This window comes from Myxocyprinus asiaticus, chromosome 1 (genome assembly GCF_019703515.2).
Source record: "Myxocyprinus asiaticus isolate MX2 ecotype Aquarium Trade chromosome 1, UBuf_Myxa_2, whole genome shotgun sequence".
Lineage (NCBI taxonomy): Eukaryota > Metazoa > Chordata > Actinopteri > Cypriniformes > Catostomidae > Myxocyprinus > Myxocyprinus asiaticus.
This window is the reverse complement of record NC_059344.1, coordinates 62,303,667-62,324,174: the sequence shown is the minus strand read 5'-3', so window position 1 is coordinate 62,324,174 and position 20,508 is coordinate 62,303,667. Positions and strand designations below refer to the sequence as shown.

The 20,508-nt window shown below is 37.3% G+C and overlaps 1 protein-coding gene across 2 annotated transcripts in view; it reads right to left on the bottom strand.

Annotated features, from left to right (window-relative positions):
* Window positions 1-664: 664 nt before the first annotated feature.
* The window catches only part of LOC127441974 (unconventional myosin-IXAa-like), a 229,018-nt gene continuing 209,174 nt past the window's right edge, over window positions 665-20,508 (bottom strand). For both annotated transcript variants that reach the window (XM_051699623.1, XM_051699711.1), the window contains 6 exons: window positions 19,996-20,101; window positions 18,964-19,095; window positions 18,130-18,253; window positions 11,958-12,160; window positions 8,023-8,165; window positions 665-4,049 (listed from right to left, as the gene is read on the bottom strand). In XM_051699623.1, coding sequence (XP_051555583.1) covers window positions 3,619-4,049; window positions 8,023-8,165; window positions 11,958-12,160; window positions 18,130-18,253; window positions 18,964-19,095; window positions 19,996-20,101 — 1,139 coding nt within the window. In that variant the 3' untranslated portion in view covers window positions 665-3,618. The remainder of the gene's footprint in view (window positions 4,050-8,022; window positions 8,166-11,957; window positions 12,161-18,129; window positions 18,254-18,963; window positions 19,096-19,995; window positions 20,102-20,508) is intronic.

The window sequence follows — 20,508 nt, the reverse complement described above, 5'->3', positions numbered from 1 at the left end:
TCTGAGTCCTCGTGGTGGCGTAGTGACTCGCCTCAATCCGGGTGGCGGAGGACGAATCTCAGTTGACTGAGACGTCAATCTGCGCATTTTATCATGTGGCTTGTTGAGTGCGTTACCACGGAGACGTAGTGCGTGTGGAGGCTCACGCTATTCTCCGGGATCCACGCACAACTCACCACGCACCCCACTGAGAGGGAGAATTATAGCGACCATGAGGAGGTTACCCCATGTGACTCTACCCTCCCTATAAACTGGGCCAAATTGGTTGCTTCGGAGACCTAGCTGGAGTCACTCAGCACACCCTGGATTCGAACTCACGACTCCAGGGGTGGTAGTCAGCGTCTTTACTCGAACTACCCAGGCCCCCTGGACAATTTTTTAAAAACTGGTGCATCCCTAATCAAAATGCCATAGTATTACCATCTATTCCTATCCTTGTTCCATGATACATCCAATGAATCCAAGGAATCTGACAAGATATTTTTTCCCATGACTGATCTGATAAAGCATCTGGCAAGAACTTAAACTGAATATAAATGACATAATTACTTTCCGACAAACACCATACATCATCAGTATTAATTATAATGTATCTTTATCTCTTATCCAGTAAAACAGGTTTAACTATTCAGACAATTACAATTCTGACAGCCTGGATGCACTCTGTTGGCGAAGCAAGCCGCTGCTCATTGACTACGACAGCAGCTCTTACAGGTGTGCAGGACAAACAGGTAATTCGTGTTCTCCTCGCAAGAATCCCTTTGAATACAAACCCCGGATGTGTGTGGTAAAATGAAGCAGTTAGTACCACGATACCACAAAAATCCTTCAATTAATAAACCAGTTCTTATTTGTTCAAAATGTGTAATTTATTTTACAATGACATTTTCTCTTTCATAAGAAATATTTGTTCAACACACTGCTGAGGCCAGACCAGTTTCAGCAATGAATGGGATCTAAAATAACACAATATAAATAAACAATCGTAATTCTGACTTCATGTGTATATGCCCATACACTCACAGAGACCTTACTTAATAATACCATCACATGCCAAACCTTGGAAAGAGTGAGGTTACCATGTATAACTGCAGTTGAACTGATGGTAGCAATTATTAATTTTCATGTTTTTGTTTATTGCAGAAATTAGTGACAGAATTGGAAAATATTTTACATGGTGCAATTGAATGACAGATTCTGTTTATTTCACAGTCAGCATCCTCACAAGCCTGTTTGACATTTAATAGCATGCAGGATATGAATTATAGATATCTAATTATTTTCACTTGTTAAAATGCTAATTCTTGATATCAGCAATGCAATTACTACAAGTGAAAATGCTATTTTTATATTATTAGGTTTACTAGTAAAAAAGTTAATTCTTGACACTCATCATTACTTGCAGAAATACCCATTTTTGAAATAAAAAATTGAATTTCAACTAGTAAAATCTGTAATTAATTATATCTGTAACTACATTTTCACTAGTACCATAAAATTTCAAAATGATCTGTCATCACTCCTGTTAAAAATGCAATTAAAGAGATCAATATTTAATTTCTCACTAATTGAAATTTTAATTTCACATATCAGCAATGTACTTACTGGTAAAAAATAAAATACAAAAAAAAATTATATCAACAATTACATTGTTACGAGTGCCAATGTCCATTCCAGACATCAACAATTTAATTACAACTAGTAAAAATTATATAATTTTTTTTTATATCTAAAAATAAACCAGTAAACCAATAATACGGCAATGTAATTTGTTTTTCACTAGTGATGACGTTCATTTCAGATATCTATAATGTTATTGTAACTAGTAAGTAAGCCTTTTACAATTTCTTTACTCTTCAATTTAATGATATCTGAAATAAATTTCCAGATATTTGAAATAAACATTGCCACTACAGAACAACAAATTACAGATATTAAAAATGAGCATTTGTACTTTTTACACCACATTTTTTAAATCAATTTTTGATATCAGGAATGGACATTTGCACTAGTAGCAATGTAATTATCGATATCAAATTTTTTTTTTATTATTATTTATTTATTTTTTTTACTAAAAAAAGTACAAGTGCTGATTTGTGTATTTGGAATTTTAACGAGAAAGAAATTAATTACAGATAATGAAATTTTTAAAATGTAAAAATGGTAAAAAACGTAATTGCATTATGAACAGGAGTGAAATTCTACTAGTGAAAATGCAGTTTCAGATATAAAAATTTACACATTTTACTAGTTCACATTAAATTTTTGATAATGGGTAATTATGTCATTTTTACTAGCGCAAACGTGATTATTGATATAAAGGATTAGCATTGTTACTAGTAGCAATTCCTTTGCTGATATTAAGAATTACCATTTTAAATAGTGAACATTAAATTATAGATATCTTTAACATATTCTGCATGATTAAATGTTGAAAGGGATTACGATAGCATCATGATCTTGTAACAGTTAAATGGAGACACCAATAGCTAGTGATGGAGAGAGGTTAATATGGTAACCAAGATTTTTCCACAGCAACACTGCTAATAAAGCAGTATAATGATAGATCTTTACTAAGACACTCGATTGAATACGGCCCGTTAAATATACTTTTTTGAAAAAGAAGTGTCTACAGAGAAGAGAGACCGTTTGTAATATTTAAGTTGTCCTCTGGCAGGTGAACTTTACGTTTGCATCGTGTGAATGATCCAAAGACTTTCCAGACAAATAATAATTATGTTTTTTTTTTTTTTTAAATAATGCAAGTAACAACGTGATCTTGCAGCTGCAGTTTTGTATATTAACACTGGTTTCTTAGAACATGATTGAGGCAGATATAAGCAAACAAAACAGGTAAGAAAACATGTATTTGAGTCTCAATGAATCCAAACGATGGTTTGATTGATGATTGTTGAGAGGTGATGTAATACCCTATTTGGTGATTTGGAAGAGTCTTCATATAGTACTGGTATCCTCTGGCATTAAAACACCAGTTCGCTTGGTCCCTTTAGATGGCACCATTTCCCTCCAAGCACAACACAAAAAACAGCACAAACTTCATTCACACACATCCACACAAAACCAACCTTCTCACCTTCGCTCTCCAAAGCGTTCATGACAGATACAAGATATAATATATGAAATAAACAACCCAGCAGTCACTGGTGCTCTGGCTTTATACATTTTACATCACATCATATATTTATATAGATTTATATACTCCATGTAAATAAAATTTATTAAATAGGCTTCAGGGGCAAAAACATCATAGCGAATGCTGCTTTCAAGGTTCTACATTGTAAACGTTAAAGCAGCCCATGGTTTAGCTTAAATTCATTGAGTTTGTCAATGGCTTTGCCTCCTTGTCTTGCCTTTGGACCTCCTAAATCACAGTCATGAAGCTGCCAAAGTCCAGAGGAGAATATTCCACAGCATTCCCTTTGCCCTGCGTTCCCGAGACAGGAAAACACACACTTACACCCACAGATTCGATAACGGCATCTTCAGCAGAGCCCAGGGCTCTCCTTTCCAGGCAACATGGCACTTAAGGACTATAATGCAGCAAGTGTGAACTCGAGTGAGCGAGCAGGGAGGGATGGACATGTCACCTTGTGACCTTCATACCATGAACTCGTTGTTGCCGTACACCACCATCTGCTGAGGCGGTAAGTCTGGGTCCCTCTTCTGGCCTCCACCAGGTTCACGGTACCTCTGAGGGGAGCTCTTGGCACCCTGGAGCCGCTGCTTGCCCTTTTCTGGGTTGAAAGTGCCGCGGCTGGTGAACTGCGGTCTTTCCTCTCCATCCTCCTCGGGTTGGTCCAGGCTGTCGGGCGGGCTGGATAGATATAGTCTTCTTGATGAAGGCGATTTGGATCGGAAACGTAACCTGCGGGTTCGTGTGGTTGGCTGTATGTAGGAAGACGACAAAGAGGAGACGGTAGAACTGGAATCTACAGAGTCCAGGGATTCAGGCTGTTTACGCAGAACTCGTCTAACTTTGCCCTCTGTGTTCTTGGGCCTTGAGGAGGCCAATGCTGGGCCTCGCTCTGCTGGGAGTGAAAGATGAGATCAGTAATGGAAAAAGAGATAGTTAACCGAGTAATGAAATAATTCACATCTTTTTATTTTATTCAATTGAAGTATTAATTTTGGGTGAACTATCCCTTTAACTATATCTCCATTAATATGACTGTAGCTGAGCCGTTTTCAAAACAGAGTAGCTTTTCCAGTAACAAGCTACTTTTACCAATGAGTAATGGTGTAGCGTGACAAAGCACTACATTTTTAGTCATAATGTATGTGCAATTTTCAGCTGAGCAAACTGGCTGTATCAAACATGTTTTCTTAGATGGCCCTCTGTCTTATTTGTAGCAGTAAAGGACTATTCCGGGTTCAGTACAAGTTAAACTCAATCGACAGCATTTGTGGCATAACGTTGATTACCACAAAAATGAATTTCGACTCGTCCCTCCTTTTCTTTAAAAATAAAAAAGAAGCAAAAATGGAGGTTACAGTGTGGCACTTACGATGGAAGTGAATGGAGCCAATGTTTGGAGGGTTTAAAGCAGCGGTCACCAATTAGCGGCCCACGGTCCGATTCCGGACCCCAGCTTGGTTCCATCTGGACCGAGAGATAATGACAACGGTTGTCCTATCTTAACGTTTCTACAGTTTTAGTGAGCAGTGTGTCAAAACAACGGAGCTATACACACCACAAGCACTCAGAGGCGATCAGTGCTATATCTTTTTCTCAAGCGCCAAACACGCTTCGTTCCTGCTCCGTGCATGTTGCCTCTCTCCCTCGTGATATACACGAGGTGTCGCATGAAGCCTGATTAGGCTACGTAGAGTTCCAGGCACGGTTATTTTAACAACAGCAACGGAGACGCGGTGAGCACCAGACTGGCATCTTTCGCTAAAACACACGCAGAAAATGAGAATAAAGCAAAGTGAAACTATCTTCATCTGTCTGATAAATGACTCGGACGGTTCAGCTAAAGCAGGTTTGTGACAGGACAATTTCACGTGTCACCTTTTTAGACTAACGTCTGTTTCCGTCTAAATTTAGCTCGATTTATCAGCACGTTATGTGCATTTCATGACAGACAGTTTTTTGTCATCATCTCTGATTATTAGTTATAATTAATAGAAATGATCAGTTAGCCTGGCTAGTAGAGTTCTCTGCTTCTGATGAGAACATTCTCATTATTTCATAGTCAGCCTATTCATACTTAAGCAAACAGTATTTTTAAGATGTAAATTGTTAGTTTCTCACTTTAGGAAAATATCAAAATGATCCATTCAGACTTTTACATTTTCTAAATGTTCTCTCAGGGGTTACCCCTGAACCCCCATACAGTAACCTATACTTTCTCAGTCAAAAGTACTCCTATGTCCCATACATAAGTATCTGAATGTAAAAATAAATATTCCGAATGTCATCCTGCTTGAAAACAACTGTTGATCTTTTCTTGCTATATTCATATCCAAGTGCCCTCAACTAATGAACTATATGAAATATATTAGCCTAAACTTTTGGTAGAAAAGTTCCTTCACACCCCACTGCTTTGGCTTTGTCTCTGGGCCAGTGTCCTCATCTCTGCTTTGAAGAGACTATTTTGACTGTTTACATTTTTATTTTTCATTTTACAAAGTACTATTGCTGCTAACGAGGAAAGTTATAATATAAAAAAAAATTCAAAGCCGTACTGACCACTGACACCGGACCTTTGCTGGGAAGGAAATGTAGAGACCGGACCTCTTGAAACTTTAATTGAACACCCCTGGTTTAAAGGCAGAAATGTGAAGCTAATAATTTTATAAAAGCACTTACATTAATTCTTTAGTTAAAACTCATGTATTATTTGAGATATAAAGTTTACAAAGAAAAGATTAGTAAGCGATTTTATCACACTAAAATAATTTTTACACGCATATCCTTTATGTCTCGTGGCTATACTTTTGAAACAATGAGTATTTTAACGTTAAAAAAATTGGCCCCCATTCACTTCCATTATGAGTGCCTCAGTGTTACCCAGATTTTTGCTTTTTCTAAAGAAATGGAGGGACGAGTCAAAATTATTATTTGTGGTTATCAACATTATGCCACAAATGCTGTCGACTGAGCTTAACTTTCTTCAATACATTACATCACCTGCACATAACTGCATATCTGTATATAAAATATCTGAACAACATTATTGCTCTATTGTATATTTCTCTTTATCTGTTATATCTTATTTTTATATCACTATATGTATATATGTTTAAATGTATATGTTTGTATGTATGTATATATGGTTGCATTCTCTTTGCACTGGAAGCTTCTGTCACCATGACAAATTCCTTGTATGTGTAAGCATACTTGACAATAAAGCTCATTCAGACTCTGATTCATTTGTATTGAACCCGGAACATTCCTTTAAGAAGTCCAATTACTTTAAGTGAATCGGTTAATTCGAATGATTTAATGACCTAGTTAAAAAAAGATTCACAAATGTTTTCCGTTATACGAATGTCCTTCTGCATTTTGTCTTTTATTGACATATTTAGAAATCTATTGTTTTCTAGTTTTTAGGCATATTTTGTGAACATTTATGTTTAATGTTGTCACTCTGAGATCCACATTGTTTTTTGTGGCAAATAAACACTACTCAAATATTGACTGCAAAATAAATTATTCCATTGGACTGTAATATATTTAAAAAGACACTGCCTGCTTAAAAGCTTTAATGTAGTGGTTTTCAAACTTTTCGATGCCAAGGTCCCCCAAATATGATGATCCACTTGTGAGAACCCCCAGCTATTTATTTTAATGTATAAAGTCACATTTATACTGTGTCACAAAAATAGTGTGATATTTTATATATATATATATATTTTATTTTCTCCCCTTTTTCTCCCCAATTTGGAATGCCCAATTCCCAATGCGCTTTTAAGTCCTCATGGTGGCGTAGTGACTCGCCTCAATCCGGGTGGCGGAGGACGAATCTCAGTTGCCTCCGCGTCTGAGACCGTCAACCCGCACATCTTATCACGTGGCTTGTTGAGCGCGTTATTGCGGAGACCTAGCACGTGTGGAGGCTTCACACAACTCACCACGCGCCCCACCAAGAGCGAGAACCACTTTATGGCGACCACAAGGAGGTTACCCCATGTGACCCTACCCTTCCTAGCAACCGGGCCAATTTGGTTGCTTAGGAGGCCTGGCTGGCGTCCCTCAGCACCCTGGATTTGAATTCGCAACTCCAGGGGTGGTAGTCAGTGTCTTTACTCGCTGAGCTACCCAGGACCCCGTAAGTGTGATAATATAAAGACAACATGTTGTTTGCAAACTTGAATAACTGGCTTTTATGTTGTTATGCACTAAAGACAAAATAATTTATTAATAATTATCTAAAAATTATTTAGTCTGTATTAAGTTGACAGTGTATATTTTTACTACACAATATTAGTATATTAGATTCAGCGCTTTGCACTGTACAATCACAACACAAGTACAATCTATTTTTGAAAGTATGTACATTGCAAGGAAGGTGAGATAAACACTTCTATATATATATATATTTTTTTTTGCACAAAACTATATGTGGATTTGTTTTAATTTAATACTGTTAAAATCTATCACTGTCATTAGAATTAAATAGTCCTGATTAACCTCATGATTTCTGACCTGTCTGTAGAAAGCAGAATGAAACTGTAATTATGTCAAATGTTAACTTTAAAAAAAAAAAAAAAAAACACTTTTTTTCTCTAAACTGTTTCACAGACCCCCTAGCAACCCCTTGCGGTGAACTGGGAGGTCACCGGACCCCAGTTTCAAACCCCCTGGCTTTAATGTACACTAGTTATCTACTTTTAATAGTAACTTGTATTATAGTGAACTACTTTTTTTTAAAAGGGTAAGCTTGAATATGGTTTTCCTACAGAAAAAATATTGAGTGTCTTTGAGCTCGGGAGACTTGTTTCAAAGTAGTCTCTGCAGCACTATTGAGCAGATACCATATAAACAGAGTGACTCACCAGAGAAGTCCGAGGCGGCTCCCTCAGAGTCCACGTTGAGGTTTTCAGAACTGTCTGCTGTGCCTATGGAGGCCTCCGACTCCAGCGTCTCATCATCTGACGCTCGCGGCTCCAGAGCCAGCATCTCAAACGTCAACTCCTCCCTTTAGAGATGAACATCAAACAAAACTCGAGCTTTATTTCTGTTTGGAATTAAATGCCAATGTACTGCTTACTACTGCACATTGCATACTATTTTCCAAAAATACTGTATTAGTATACAGCATGTAAGGGATAATGTACAGTCAGCCGGTCATTATCGAAAAATAACCCCCAAAAACTTTACCAAGACCTGACGCAAAGTACTCATTTGAGTTGAAATTATTTTATTGTAATAAGAAAGTGAAGATGGAATGGCACAAGTGATATGAATGTAGCACAGCTATGTAGGAAATCAGTTGCCTGGGATGACGCTCTGACATTCTGACCACAGAATTCAGCAGCTGACCAATCAGAATTCAAGTTTTCCAATGCAACACTGTTGTCATATGACTTCAATTAGTTACACGTTTACTTCAGTGACTGGCATCTCGAAAATTACCTTGTGATCAATGTGATCATTTTGCATTTTTGATACAATTTTAAGTAAAAATGTCTTAATTTTTAGCAGTCTTTGGAGTCAAAGAGGAAATGCTAAAAATCAAGGTTGATATCATTCCTTTTATTCATCACATTGGACAGTGTACAGCACATTTTGGCAATTGTAGTAGATCATCTGGGTATTCCATGAATGCTGCATGGTGTGTAAATAAAATATACGTAAAAGCATATTGTGCAGAGTATATATGAAGCATATTGCGCAAACAGTGTTGAGTACTATGGTAGTATGCCATTCCAAATAAGCACTCATTTGGCCTCACACCTATTTTCGTATTCGTATTTTCAAAATGTTAGTTGGTACGAACACAATTTACACCTGCTCCTGACCACGTGTAAATCATGTGTAAGACATCTGAAACGTTTTGTGTTCCTTCAGGCAAACTGTGATTACATCTTGATAGATGTGAAATGAAATAAGTAAATAAAAAAATTTACTAATAATTGAATGAGTGAAATTAATCTTAAATGAATAGTTCACCCAAAAATGAAAATTCTCTCATCATTTACTCACCCTCATGCCATCCCAGATGTGTATGACTTTCTTTCTTCTGCAGAACACAAAGATTTTTGGAAGAACATTTCAGCTCTGTAGGTCCATACAATGCAAGTGAATGGGTGCCAACATTTTAAAGTTCCAAAATCCACATAATGGCAACATAAAAGTACTCCAGACGACTGTGGTGGTTTAATCCATGTCTTCAGAAGCGATATGATAGGTGTAGGTGAGAAACAGATCAATATGTAGGCTCAGTCAATCTCCACTTTAACTTTCACTTTTACATTCTCCTTCTATTTTTGGTGATTCACATTCTTCGTGCATATCACCCCCTTCTGGGCAGGGAGGAGAATTTATAAAAAAAAAAAAAAAATACTTAAAAATTTATCTGTTTGTCACCCACACCTATCACATTGCTTCTGAAGACCACTGGAGTCGTTTGGATTACTTTTACCCTCACTTTATGTGGATTTTGGAGATTAAAGATGTTGGCACCCATTCACTTGCATTTTATGGACCTACAGAGCTGGAATATTTTCCTAAAAATCTTCCTTTGTGTTCTGCAGAAGAAAGAAAGTCACACACATCTGGGATACCAGCAGGGTGAGTAAATCATGAGAGGATTTTAATTTTTGGGTGAACTATCCCTTTAACAAACAAATTTACTAAGGTTGCTTTCACACTTGGTTAGATTGCTTGGACCGAACCAGAGTTTGTTCCCTCCCCCCGCTGGTCTCTGTTCTTAGTGAGTAAAAACAGCAGCTCTTTACCAATGTAACTAAGCAACAACTCAAGAAGACATCAGCTTCGCTGTGTTATTAATGTATTCGTCTCTTTGGATTTACCACCAAAACTTTACATGAACAAAATGACAATTATATTTTTCTGTCACGGATGCACTGAATGTGCAATGATGTGAAGAATATTAGCGTTTGTCTGCTGGATGTGTTGCAAGAGATGTGAAGAATGTGAGCTGTCTCTCTGAAGGTGATTTATTTGGAAACAAGCAGGTATGAGAAAGGCATTAAACCATAATAATTGCGATCGGGAGTCTGCAAAAACGGGAATTATCCGTCATCAATAGAGGTTCACTTCTGCGGTTTGGCACGACTGATTTGGAAAATAGCGTTCACATCACCCAAACAAACGTCATTCGAACTTGGGTGCACACCAAAAGTGCTAGTGTGAAAGCACCCTAAAAAGAGGTTTGTTGTTGATTTTTTGTTGTTTTTTAAACATATATATTTATAGATAGCAAAGATGCAAGCAAAGATTTATTAAGTCAAAGAATAATTTATTCCCAACTCTGCTTCATACATTCTATATGATTATTTGTTATTTTTTTTCCAGCAGAAGTGCTTGGCATAGGGCGAAAAGGTCGTAGGAAGATGCGGTCTGTGTTTGATTTTCTCAACAAAAACAAAAAACTGCTTGGACAGTTTGATTTGAACTCTATAATATAGGTTTCATAATTCAGAATAGACATCGATAAATCACGTTCAGTTGATAAGGTATGGTTAATGCTAATGCTATTAAACCCATAAACACATTGTGAGAGGTTAGCATCCTGATTTACCCGAGAACCAGGTTAATGGTGATGGACATCCTCCTGCCAGCGTGAACTGAACATGTTTTACACTAAAGCTTAACAGAACGTTAAACCATTTTTATTGACCTCTTGGACTGTTTGATTCACAAAAGAGCCTCTTATGACAGCAAACACGTGCTATCACAGTAATTTCCTCACTTTCTTTGAGATGCTATTGTGTTTTTGAAATCAAAATTTTACTATGTAAATGCACTTCATTCTTAAAAACCATGTTTTATACTGATACTGTTCCGCAACGATGTTAAAAGCATTTACTAGTGAGTCTGATGCCTTCCTAATATGGCGTTTTCATGGGCGTGGATTATGATAATCGTGAATGAACGTGCACAGCCCCCTTTTTAAGAATGTTTGAAATTCAATAACATACATTTAACAAACAAATCTAGGGTGTACGCAGCGTTTGTGAATTCGGAGGAAAGTTTTCGGGAAGGTTCATTTTACATGTAAATTACTCCCAATGTACTCGTATACTAACAAAAGTTTCATGAATGAGACCCATTATTAGTGTATCCTTTTACCTTAAAGCTGAAGTGCGCAATTTTTTTTCATATCCCAGCTTAATATGCAGAGTCAACTAAAAGTAAACCATTTGTAGGTTGATTTCATCTAAAGGTTTACCACTGTGGCACTATAAAAACATTCTACTGTTTGTTTGAGTGGCCTGTCCAGCCTGACACAGCAAGATAGACTTAACCAATGGTGTGAGTTTGGGACGGGACTATCTGTGTACAACTAATGGAAGATGGGGGGAGTTTTCTGGAATCCATTTGAAAACTGATTATTTTTGCAATAACATTTGGTGATGCTAATGGTGCAGAAATCACACACTTCAGCTTTAATTTCGAAGCTAATTTATATGTGATCAGAGTAGCGATAGACCAATATATCGGCGATATTTGGCCATTTTGCGATTATCGGCAAGTGGTAACATTCCCTTGTGTTAGTTCCAAAATCTACTAATAGATCTGTCAATGGATAGTCAATGCTTTCTTTTTAAGTTTATGCCAATTTGAGTGAATATTGTGTTAAAATATGTGTTTGTTTCATTTTAGAAAATTTGTGTATATCTGATTTGCTGTGGTTCAATTGTAAGTTTATCAGCATTTATCTCGGCCATCCTAGATATCGGTCTCGGCCATTAAAAACCCATTCCAACCACTAGATTAGAAACGCTAAAGCTACTCGGCTTACTTCTCTTTCTGCAGGTTTTCAATCTGTTCAGTCAGAACTCTCTCTTCCTGCTGCATGGCGACCTGCTGTTGCTCAGAGACCTCCGGATCTCTGCCAGCTTCCTCCTCTCCGCTCTCCTGCATCACCTCCGGAGCGGTCGGAGGTCGCAGACTTACTGGAGGAGATGGTGTTTGATATCTCACCCTGTGTACTTGACCTTTACCCTATCAATCAAAACACAACACAAAGCATGACACTTATGAGAAGTGGTATTCATAGATATTAAGAAGACATCTGAAGGATAGTTCACTCAAAAATAAAAATTCTGTCATTAACTCATCCTCTTTACATTCCTAACTCATATGACTTTCTTTCTTCCATAAAAAGAGATGTAAGGCAGAATATTTGCCCCGTCACAATTCACTTTCACTGCAAAAAAAATCCCTGAGTTAAAATGGGTTTGCAACAACATGAGGATGAGTAAATGATGACAGAGGCTGTAACCGAAATTGCGTACTTGAAGAGTGTGTACTACATTTGATGAAGAGCGTACATCTCGGCCGTTAATAAAGTACATTCTTTAGGTATGCAGGTGAAAAGTATGAATACATTCCCGGACATGCTTTATCCGGGAATGTGGCCATTGTCTCATGACCCAAATATACACCGATCAGCAACAACATTAAAATCACCTGCCTAATATTGTGTAGGTCCCCCTCGTGCTGCCAAAACAGCACCAACCCGAATCTCAGAATAGCATTCTGAGATGATATTCTTCTCACAACAATTGTACAGAGCGGTTATCTGAGTTACCGTAGACTTTGTCAGTTTGAACCAGTCTGGCCATTCTCTGTTGACCTCTCTCATCAACAAGGCGTATCCGTCCGCAGAACTGCCGCTCACTAGATGTTTTTTTGTTTTTAGCACCATTCTGAGTACATTCTAGAGACTGTTGTGTGTGAAAATCCCAGGAGATCAGCAGTTACAGAAATACTCAAACCAGCCCGTCTGACACCAACAATCATCCATGCGAATATCTAATCAGCCAATCGTGTGGCAGCAGTTCAGTGCGTAAAATCATGCAGATACGGGTCAGGAGCTTCAGTTGATGTTCACATCAACCATCAGAATGGGGAAAAATTTTGATCTTAGTGATTTGGATCTCCTGGGATTTTCACACAAAACTGTCTCTAGAATTTACTCTGAATGGTGCCAAAAACAAAAAACATCCAGTGAGCGGCAGTTCTGTGGACGGAAACGCCTTGTTGATGAGAGAGGTCAACAGAGAATGGCCAGACTGGTTTGAACTGACAAAGTCTACAGTAACTCAGATAACCACTCTGTACAATTGTGGTGAGAAGAATATCATCTCAGAATGCTATTCTGAGATGCGGGCTGGCGCTGTTTTGGCGAGGGGGACCTACACAATATTAGGCAGGTGATTTTAATGTTGTGGCTGGTCGGTGTATGAAAATAATTAACTGGTTTTGTAAAACGAGTACAATGTAACAACAAGGAACAACTTTCCTGTTATATATATACAGCACTTACAGTTGAAAAGAGATACCCGATTAGCAGTTCTCCACCGTTTTTTTTAATTCAGCACTTTGAATGAGACATCCCCTTAGTGAAGATGATAGTGAAGTGTCCAGTGGATGCGCACTTCTGAATCTTGCTGGATGCAGTAGATCATCTGAATATTTCTTTTTTCTCTGGGGCAATATTTGCCCCTTTGATCTGATTTTTAGGGATTTTTATTTTTTTAAATCACTGTCTTGCCCTTATATTACTCCTCTTTAATTCAGTAGGGTTGTTACCTATAAATTTAAATCAGCATCCAATCACATTTTGTCATAGTATATATTAGGCTTAGAATAAATTATTAGGAAAAAATACAAGATGTTAAGAGGGAATTCATAATGGGAACATGTTTTGCCCCTTCATTTTGAATATCAGGGGCATTTCTGTCACTTCCATTAAAGGAATAAAGGAATATTCCGGGTTCAATACAAGTTAAGCTCAATCAACAGCTTTGGTGGCATAATGTTGATTACCACAAAAATTTATTTTGACTCATCACTCCTTTTATTTAAAAAAGCAAAAATCGAGCTTACAGTGAGACACTTACAATGCAAGTGAATGGGGCCAATTTTTGGAGGGTTTAAAAGGCAGAAAAGTGAAGTTTATAATTTTATAAAAGCACTTACATTAAATCTTCGTTAAAAATGTATTTTTTGAGCTGTAAAGTTGTTTAAATCGTCATTTTTACAGTAATTTTAGGGTTTTAGGGTTTGTTGACTTTACATCATCATGGTAATGTAGTTGTAAAAGTGGCTATAACTTTAAACAGAAAAGTTTAGTACGTGATGTTATCACACTAAAATCATGTTTACATGTATATTGTTTACGTCTAGTGGCTACTAAAAGTGAGTAGTTTTACGTTTACGGATTGGCCCCCATTCACTTCCATTGTAAATTCCTCACTGTAATCCAGAATTGTGCTTTTTTTTTTGAAAGAAAAGGAGGGACAAGTCCAAATACATTTTTGTGGTAATCAACATTATGCCACAAATGCTGTCGATTGAGCTCAACTTGCATTGAACCTGGAATATTCCTTTAATTTCTGACCCTGACACAGCCTCACATCAGCACAAGTAATCTGTTACCTTTCTGAATGAATTTGACTGCTTATCACCAAATGGAGGAGCCAAAAAAAAAAAAAAAAAAAAACGAAAAGAAAAGAAAAAAGTATGAAATGAGAGTGGATGCCAAAGAAACATTCATCTAAAAATAAAATGCAACATAATGGCAAAAGAAATGTAGAAGAGGTCATTTTGTTAGGATGAATAAATAGAGTTTTTCACTTAAGCGTCCATATGCCACGATAATGAGGACAGACAGACTGCACAGTGCTGGGACGTGGCATCCATGATGACACTGGAGAACGGCTTATAATTACATGCTGTAAATACATACCACTGCAGCACTGTGGGTTATGCTCATAAATCTAACAGCGATTATTATGGGTTTCTGGATCACAGAGGATAGGGAAGGTAGAAGGATATGGGAGAGAAGAGAAAGGGGTTAGTGACAGAGCAGAGATGACTAAAGGCTAGGATATACTTTGTTTTCCACATGCCAATATGTCTGATGCATGGTCGAGTGCTCAGCCTTTCAAAGTATACTCTTTAACTGAGAACCCAAACGGACGCATCTGATGCATGCACACTATGACTGCTTTGTGACACTCTTTAGCTCAGTCAATTGCAGCCGTCTGGACAGACAGTGCACCCACATGGACTGTCCACATGTCTAGAAAATCTAGGTTGCACAAGGACAGTCTGTGTGTACTGTGCTGATGATGCAATTTTTGTCACATGTACTGTACTTACATAGAAACCAATACTGATGGCATTAGGGTAATTTACGAGTCTACATAAAGGCTATTGTATTTTTTTACATTTCAGATGTTATTATTCAGAAAATAAGTGGTGAACTTGGCTTTTTATAAAATGCTCTCTGCCAGAGTTAAGATAACACACATACATGCATACTGGTCTGATAACCTTCTGAGTTTCTTGTACCGCTTCGCATTTTCTTTCCACCAATAAAAGCAGATCCTCGTCCATTCGTTTGCATGACTCCAAGAAAAACTGAATACCAATAAAGTAGAATTCAATAAGAATGAAAATATTACAAATATTGTCACACTTGGCTTTACAATTGAGCACAGATGCCATGATATCTCCTTCTCTCATCCAACTCCTCGATGACACATATCCACAGCGCCCCCAGTGGACTCAGTTGTAACGGCGAGACTCGGTAAGAGATTCAGAGGGGAAGTACAGAACAATTCAGTGTTGCTCACGGCAAGCAAATATGCAAAGGAAAATCAATTTGCGATATTCAAGTAGTGTTTTTAATAGTCGATTACTGGTGCAGAGCAATTACTCGATTAGTCGAATACTCGTGCACATCCCTAATCAGGGTATCTGCAGGTATCAGCACTTCCATTTGAATACTTTTTAAAAAGTTTTTTTAAGGTTTTAAAAAAAAAATAAAATAAAGACCTGCACGTCATGTGAAACTTCTTGCTATATCTGTGTCAGAACACTGTTTGAAAAAGCTGGCAAGTACCTTTGTCCAAACTCTGAGTGTCCCATTACCACTGTTCTGTTCTTCTACATAACTTCAGCCCGCAACGAAGCAGTTGCTTTTTCAGGGCTTTTTAGCAGAGCTGGAGACGACTTCCGCAAGTGCTAGTAACGTTACTTGAGCCGTGTTCGCACTGCCAAAGACATTGTTGCTTGGTGTCGCTAGTCTCTGTTCTATGAAGTCACTAGAGGGCATTCCTTCTGATGTCGCTCTAACGTTATTGGTGGACTGCACGTCTGGCCACAGTAGCTTTTGAAATGCTGATTTTAGATGATACTGCCAGTAAAACTAATATATCATTCTAATTTGACAAGGAATCAGTTCTCTTGCCTCTAAAAATGAACACTCTGCAGCGGAGAGCATTTTCTATAACTTGCAGCAGTGCTCAATGCATCATTTCATGAAAAAGACGAACCATCTATCAATATGAATGAATCAAACGCACTCAGAATGCCGACACGGTTTTCCACGCATAATTTTATTAGCCCATATCCATGTATGTGGTTACAGTCAAATGATATAGAACATTGAGATCGCTCACAGAAACGTTCAAATTCTCCGTCTTGCCTGCATGTCTCCAGTATCTCACGCTCACAGCAGACGGGTGACGTGAGCTCCACTGCCTTCTCTCTTATTGGTAGTCGCTCCCGAATATCGCTCGTCATTTGCATAAACTTTTCTCAACTTTGTCGTGTCGTCCACATCTTGTCGCTAATGACCTCTGTTCCTCATGTTGTCGGAAGTCACTCTGCTCTCGTTGAAAATAATGAGCATGTCTCTTTGTCACTCTGTGCTACTAGCGGTGTGAACAGGGCGTTGGGCTATGCTCTGTGGTTAGCCTAGCACAGATTTTTATTTTTTATTTCAGCCTATTGACTTTTTTTTCGATTGATATCTCGATAATTAAATTTTTGCTCTGAAATGGAATCTGTCCTTTCAACGAAATACATTAAATAAAAATCTAGTTAAGCTTAAGGCATGAATTCTGCAGTTTTTCACTAAATAAACACAAGGAGAAATTATATTTAATAATTTTCATTTATTTGCGCCAATACAGCAATACAATAGATCTAAAAAAAATTTTTTTTTAAATAATAATAAAAAAAGCATTATGTACTTACATATATTTTTACTAAATTTGTGATTTCACAAGATGTGCAAAAACTAAATCTACATTCATTTGGAACCCATTTAAATATTATTTTATTATATTATTGTGGGTCCCGGTCATGTTTAATACTATAATATAGTACAGAATTATATTTATTTTGAGGGGAAGATTTGCTTTATATATAGGAGTAATATATTTCTGTTGTATATAATTCACATTTACCTGGAGCTTTTATTTTGGTGGACAGGGAGCCTTTATTTTGACGGAAAGTGTAGTATTTTACATTGTTCCTCATTGCAAATCTGGTGAAACGCTGTCATCTCCTCTACTGTGATATACGGTGTCACTTTTTTAGATTTATATAAAAACTTGTAGCGGTTACAGATGTTTATAATTGCGCAAATGTGTGAATCTGCAGCACTTTGCTTTCACAACCGCTCAGAGCGCTGAAATTATTCATAACCCCCGAGAGTGCACACAGAACAGTGCGTCACCCGTTCGATCTAGAACGCACACATATCGCACTCTTATTCGATAATCACCCAGCAACAGAAATATCCAAACAATTTAATTGAACCTTACGATCAGAGGGAAATGTTTAAACAAGCAAGCAAAAAAACAAAACCAAAAAAACAAAAACCTCTGTTAATGTATTTAAGACTTGGGTGTAATGCATTACTAAGTAATTAATTACTGTAATTAATTTACTTTTTCATGAAAAAAAAAAGTAATTTAGTAAAGTTAGTAATTAAATACTTTTTTAGAGTAACTTACCCAACACTGCTTAATTTTCACCAAACTGATTTAATACATTAATGATTATATTATTATATATAAAATAATTATTGTTGTGGTGTGGATACAGTATATAGGTTATGTGGATGTCTGTACAAATGTGACCATCACTCTCAGCTGATAAACTCTTACCATGGACCTACGGATGAACGTTAACCGGCTCTTGGCTTTGTTCTCTGCAAACTCCAGAGTGCTGATGTCCTTTAGTCTGGCCTTGTACTTATTCATCTGCTCGCAAATGACCAGCTCCACACACCTTTGAAAATAACACACAATACAATGTGGTAAATGTCAGAGCAGTGCTTTAAAGGTGCACTCAGTGATTTTATTTCCTCATTTAAAAAAGTTTTCGCCTAAAAACTTGAATAGTATTTTTGAGAAACGTTTAAAATCATGCACACTCACATGAGAATCCAGTCATATATGTAGCTTAAAGAAATAGTTTAATAAATTACAATTCTCAGCCTCACGTAGTTCCAAACTTGTATGACTTTCTTTCTTAAGCAAAAGGATATGTTAGGCAGACTTAACTTTCATTGTATGAAAAAATAAAAGATGCATGAAAGTGAATGGGTATTGAGGCTGTCATTCTGCCCAACGTTTCTTTAGTGTTCTACAGAAGAATGAAAGATAAGTTCACATGCCTTATTTTATCTCAGTAGCTCCCTGTTATCACAGACTTTCAGTTGCAAAATAAATTAAATCACAGCTGACTGTGAATAGCACATTTCTACAGTGTCATCTAAATTAAAAAACTATTGTTTTTGCATGATGTTGCATCCACACTGCTAAGTAGGTATAACAGCAAGCTCAACATAAACAAAATTGCTGAGTGCACCTTTTGAGGAATATTCTGGTTTAAATACCACTTAAAACTCGCTTAAAATCACTACAATCTGTGGTAAATTTTAGTAGCAGGACTGAACTAGCCCTATCGGACTGTGAGAAGTAAGAGTTGACCATTACGCTGTGGTTTTGCCAATGTCCTGAACGCTCTGCAGAGGGTCGATGGTGTCAGGGCAGTGCAGGATGCAGGGAGCAAATACGATGGCCAGCGCATTAGCAGACATGCGGTTGGTCTCCTCCTGCAGGGCAATCCTGTAGACAGCAGAAACAGAGCTCAGAATGGTTTAATAAATTGTCCTAACAAGGCCTGACGTGAGAAGTTTCCAGCATTTAGTCATTTTTCTGGCCACACTGAAAGGGAAAATGCTGTGTAAAGAAAATAAATACAAATCAGCTTTGGAGCAGGAATTAGGACCAAGGAAATTTCCCAGTTGATGGAGCTGCCCATGACAAATAAATTATAAAAGAAACTACAAAATGTCTCAAACCAGCCCGTCTGGTACCAACAATCATTCCACGGTCCAAATCACTGAAATCATGAATGATGTGAACATCAACTGAAGCTCCTGACCCGTATCTGCATGATTTTACGCACTGCACTGCTGCCACACGATTGGCTGATTAGATAATCGCATGGATGATTGTTGGTGCCAGACGGGCTGGTTTGAGTATTTCTGTAACTGCTGATCTCCTGGGATTTTCACGCACAACAGTCTCTAGAATTTACTCTGAATGGTGCCAAAAAAAAAAAAAAACATCCAGTGAGCGGCAGTTCTGTGGATGGAAACACCTTGTTGATGAGAGAGGTCAACAGAGAATGACCAGACTGGTTTGAACTGACAAAGTCTACGGTAACTCAGATAACCACTCTGTACAATTGTGGTGAGAAGAATATCATCTCAGAATGCTATACTGAGTTGCTGGTTGGCGCTGTTTTGGCGGCAGGAGGGGGACCTACACAATATTAGGCAGGTGGTTTAAACGTTGTGGCTGATCGGTGTATTTTCATGCAATACTGTGAATGAAAACATGCCAGTGGTATGAAAATCGTCTGTTTTAAAACCGTGGAATACCGTGAAACTACAAACTGTATGGATATATTATATTTTAGAACATATTATTTTAGTGTGGAGGACAGTTATTGTTTCTCACCTGACCAGATGGAAAATGAGTCGCTCCAGTGTGTTCAGGTGAGTTCTGCTGAGCTGGTCAATTATAGAGTAAACACCTCGAATAACTTCTTTCTTGTCCTGCAGACCTGAAGAAACATCAACAACCATGTTCAAACATTATGTGTCCTCTATAAATATCTGATTAATCTTAACCAATGGTTTCATCTGGGGGTCTGTGAATTTTGAAAATACTGCAAGTAGTCCGTGGACTGATATACTGTATAAAGCATACATAATTCTATGTTTTTAATAAAAAAAAATTAACGTGTTCATATAGAAATATTCTAAATATTAAAAAAAAAGAACATTTAAATTAACTTAATTTGTTCTGTATTTTTTTGTCCTCAAAAGGAACCTCATATCATATCTTTGGTTGATTTGGTTGCTTCTATAAAGTGCAATACTGTTATTAAACAAATATAAATCTACTACATCATATCTGTTTTATTGGGTTGCTTCTTTCTGTGTAAAACTATTGTTAAATAAGTCTATC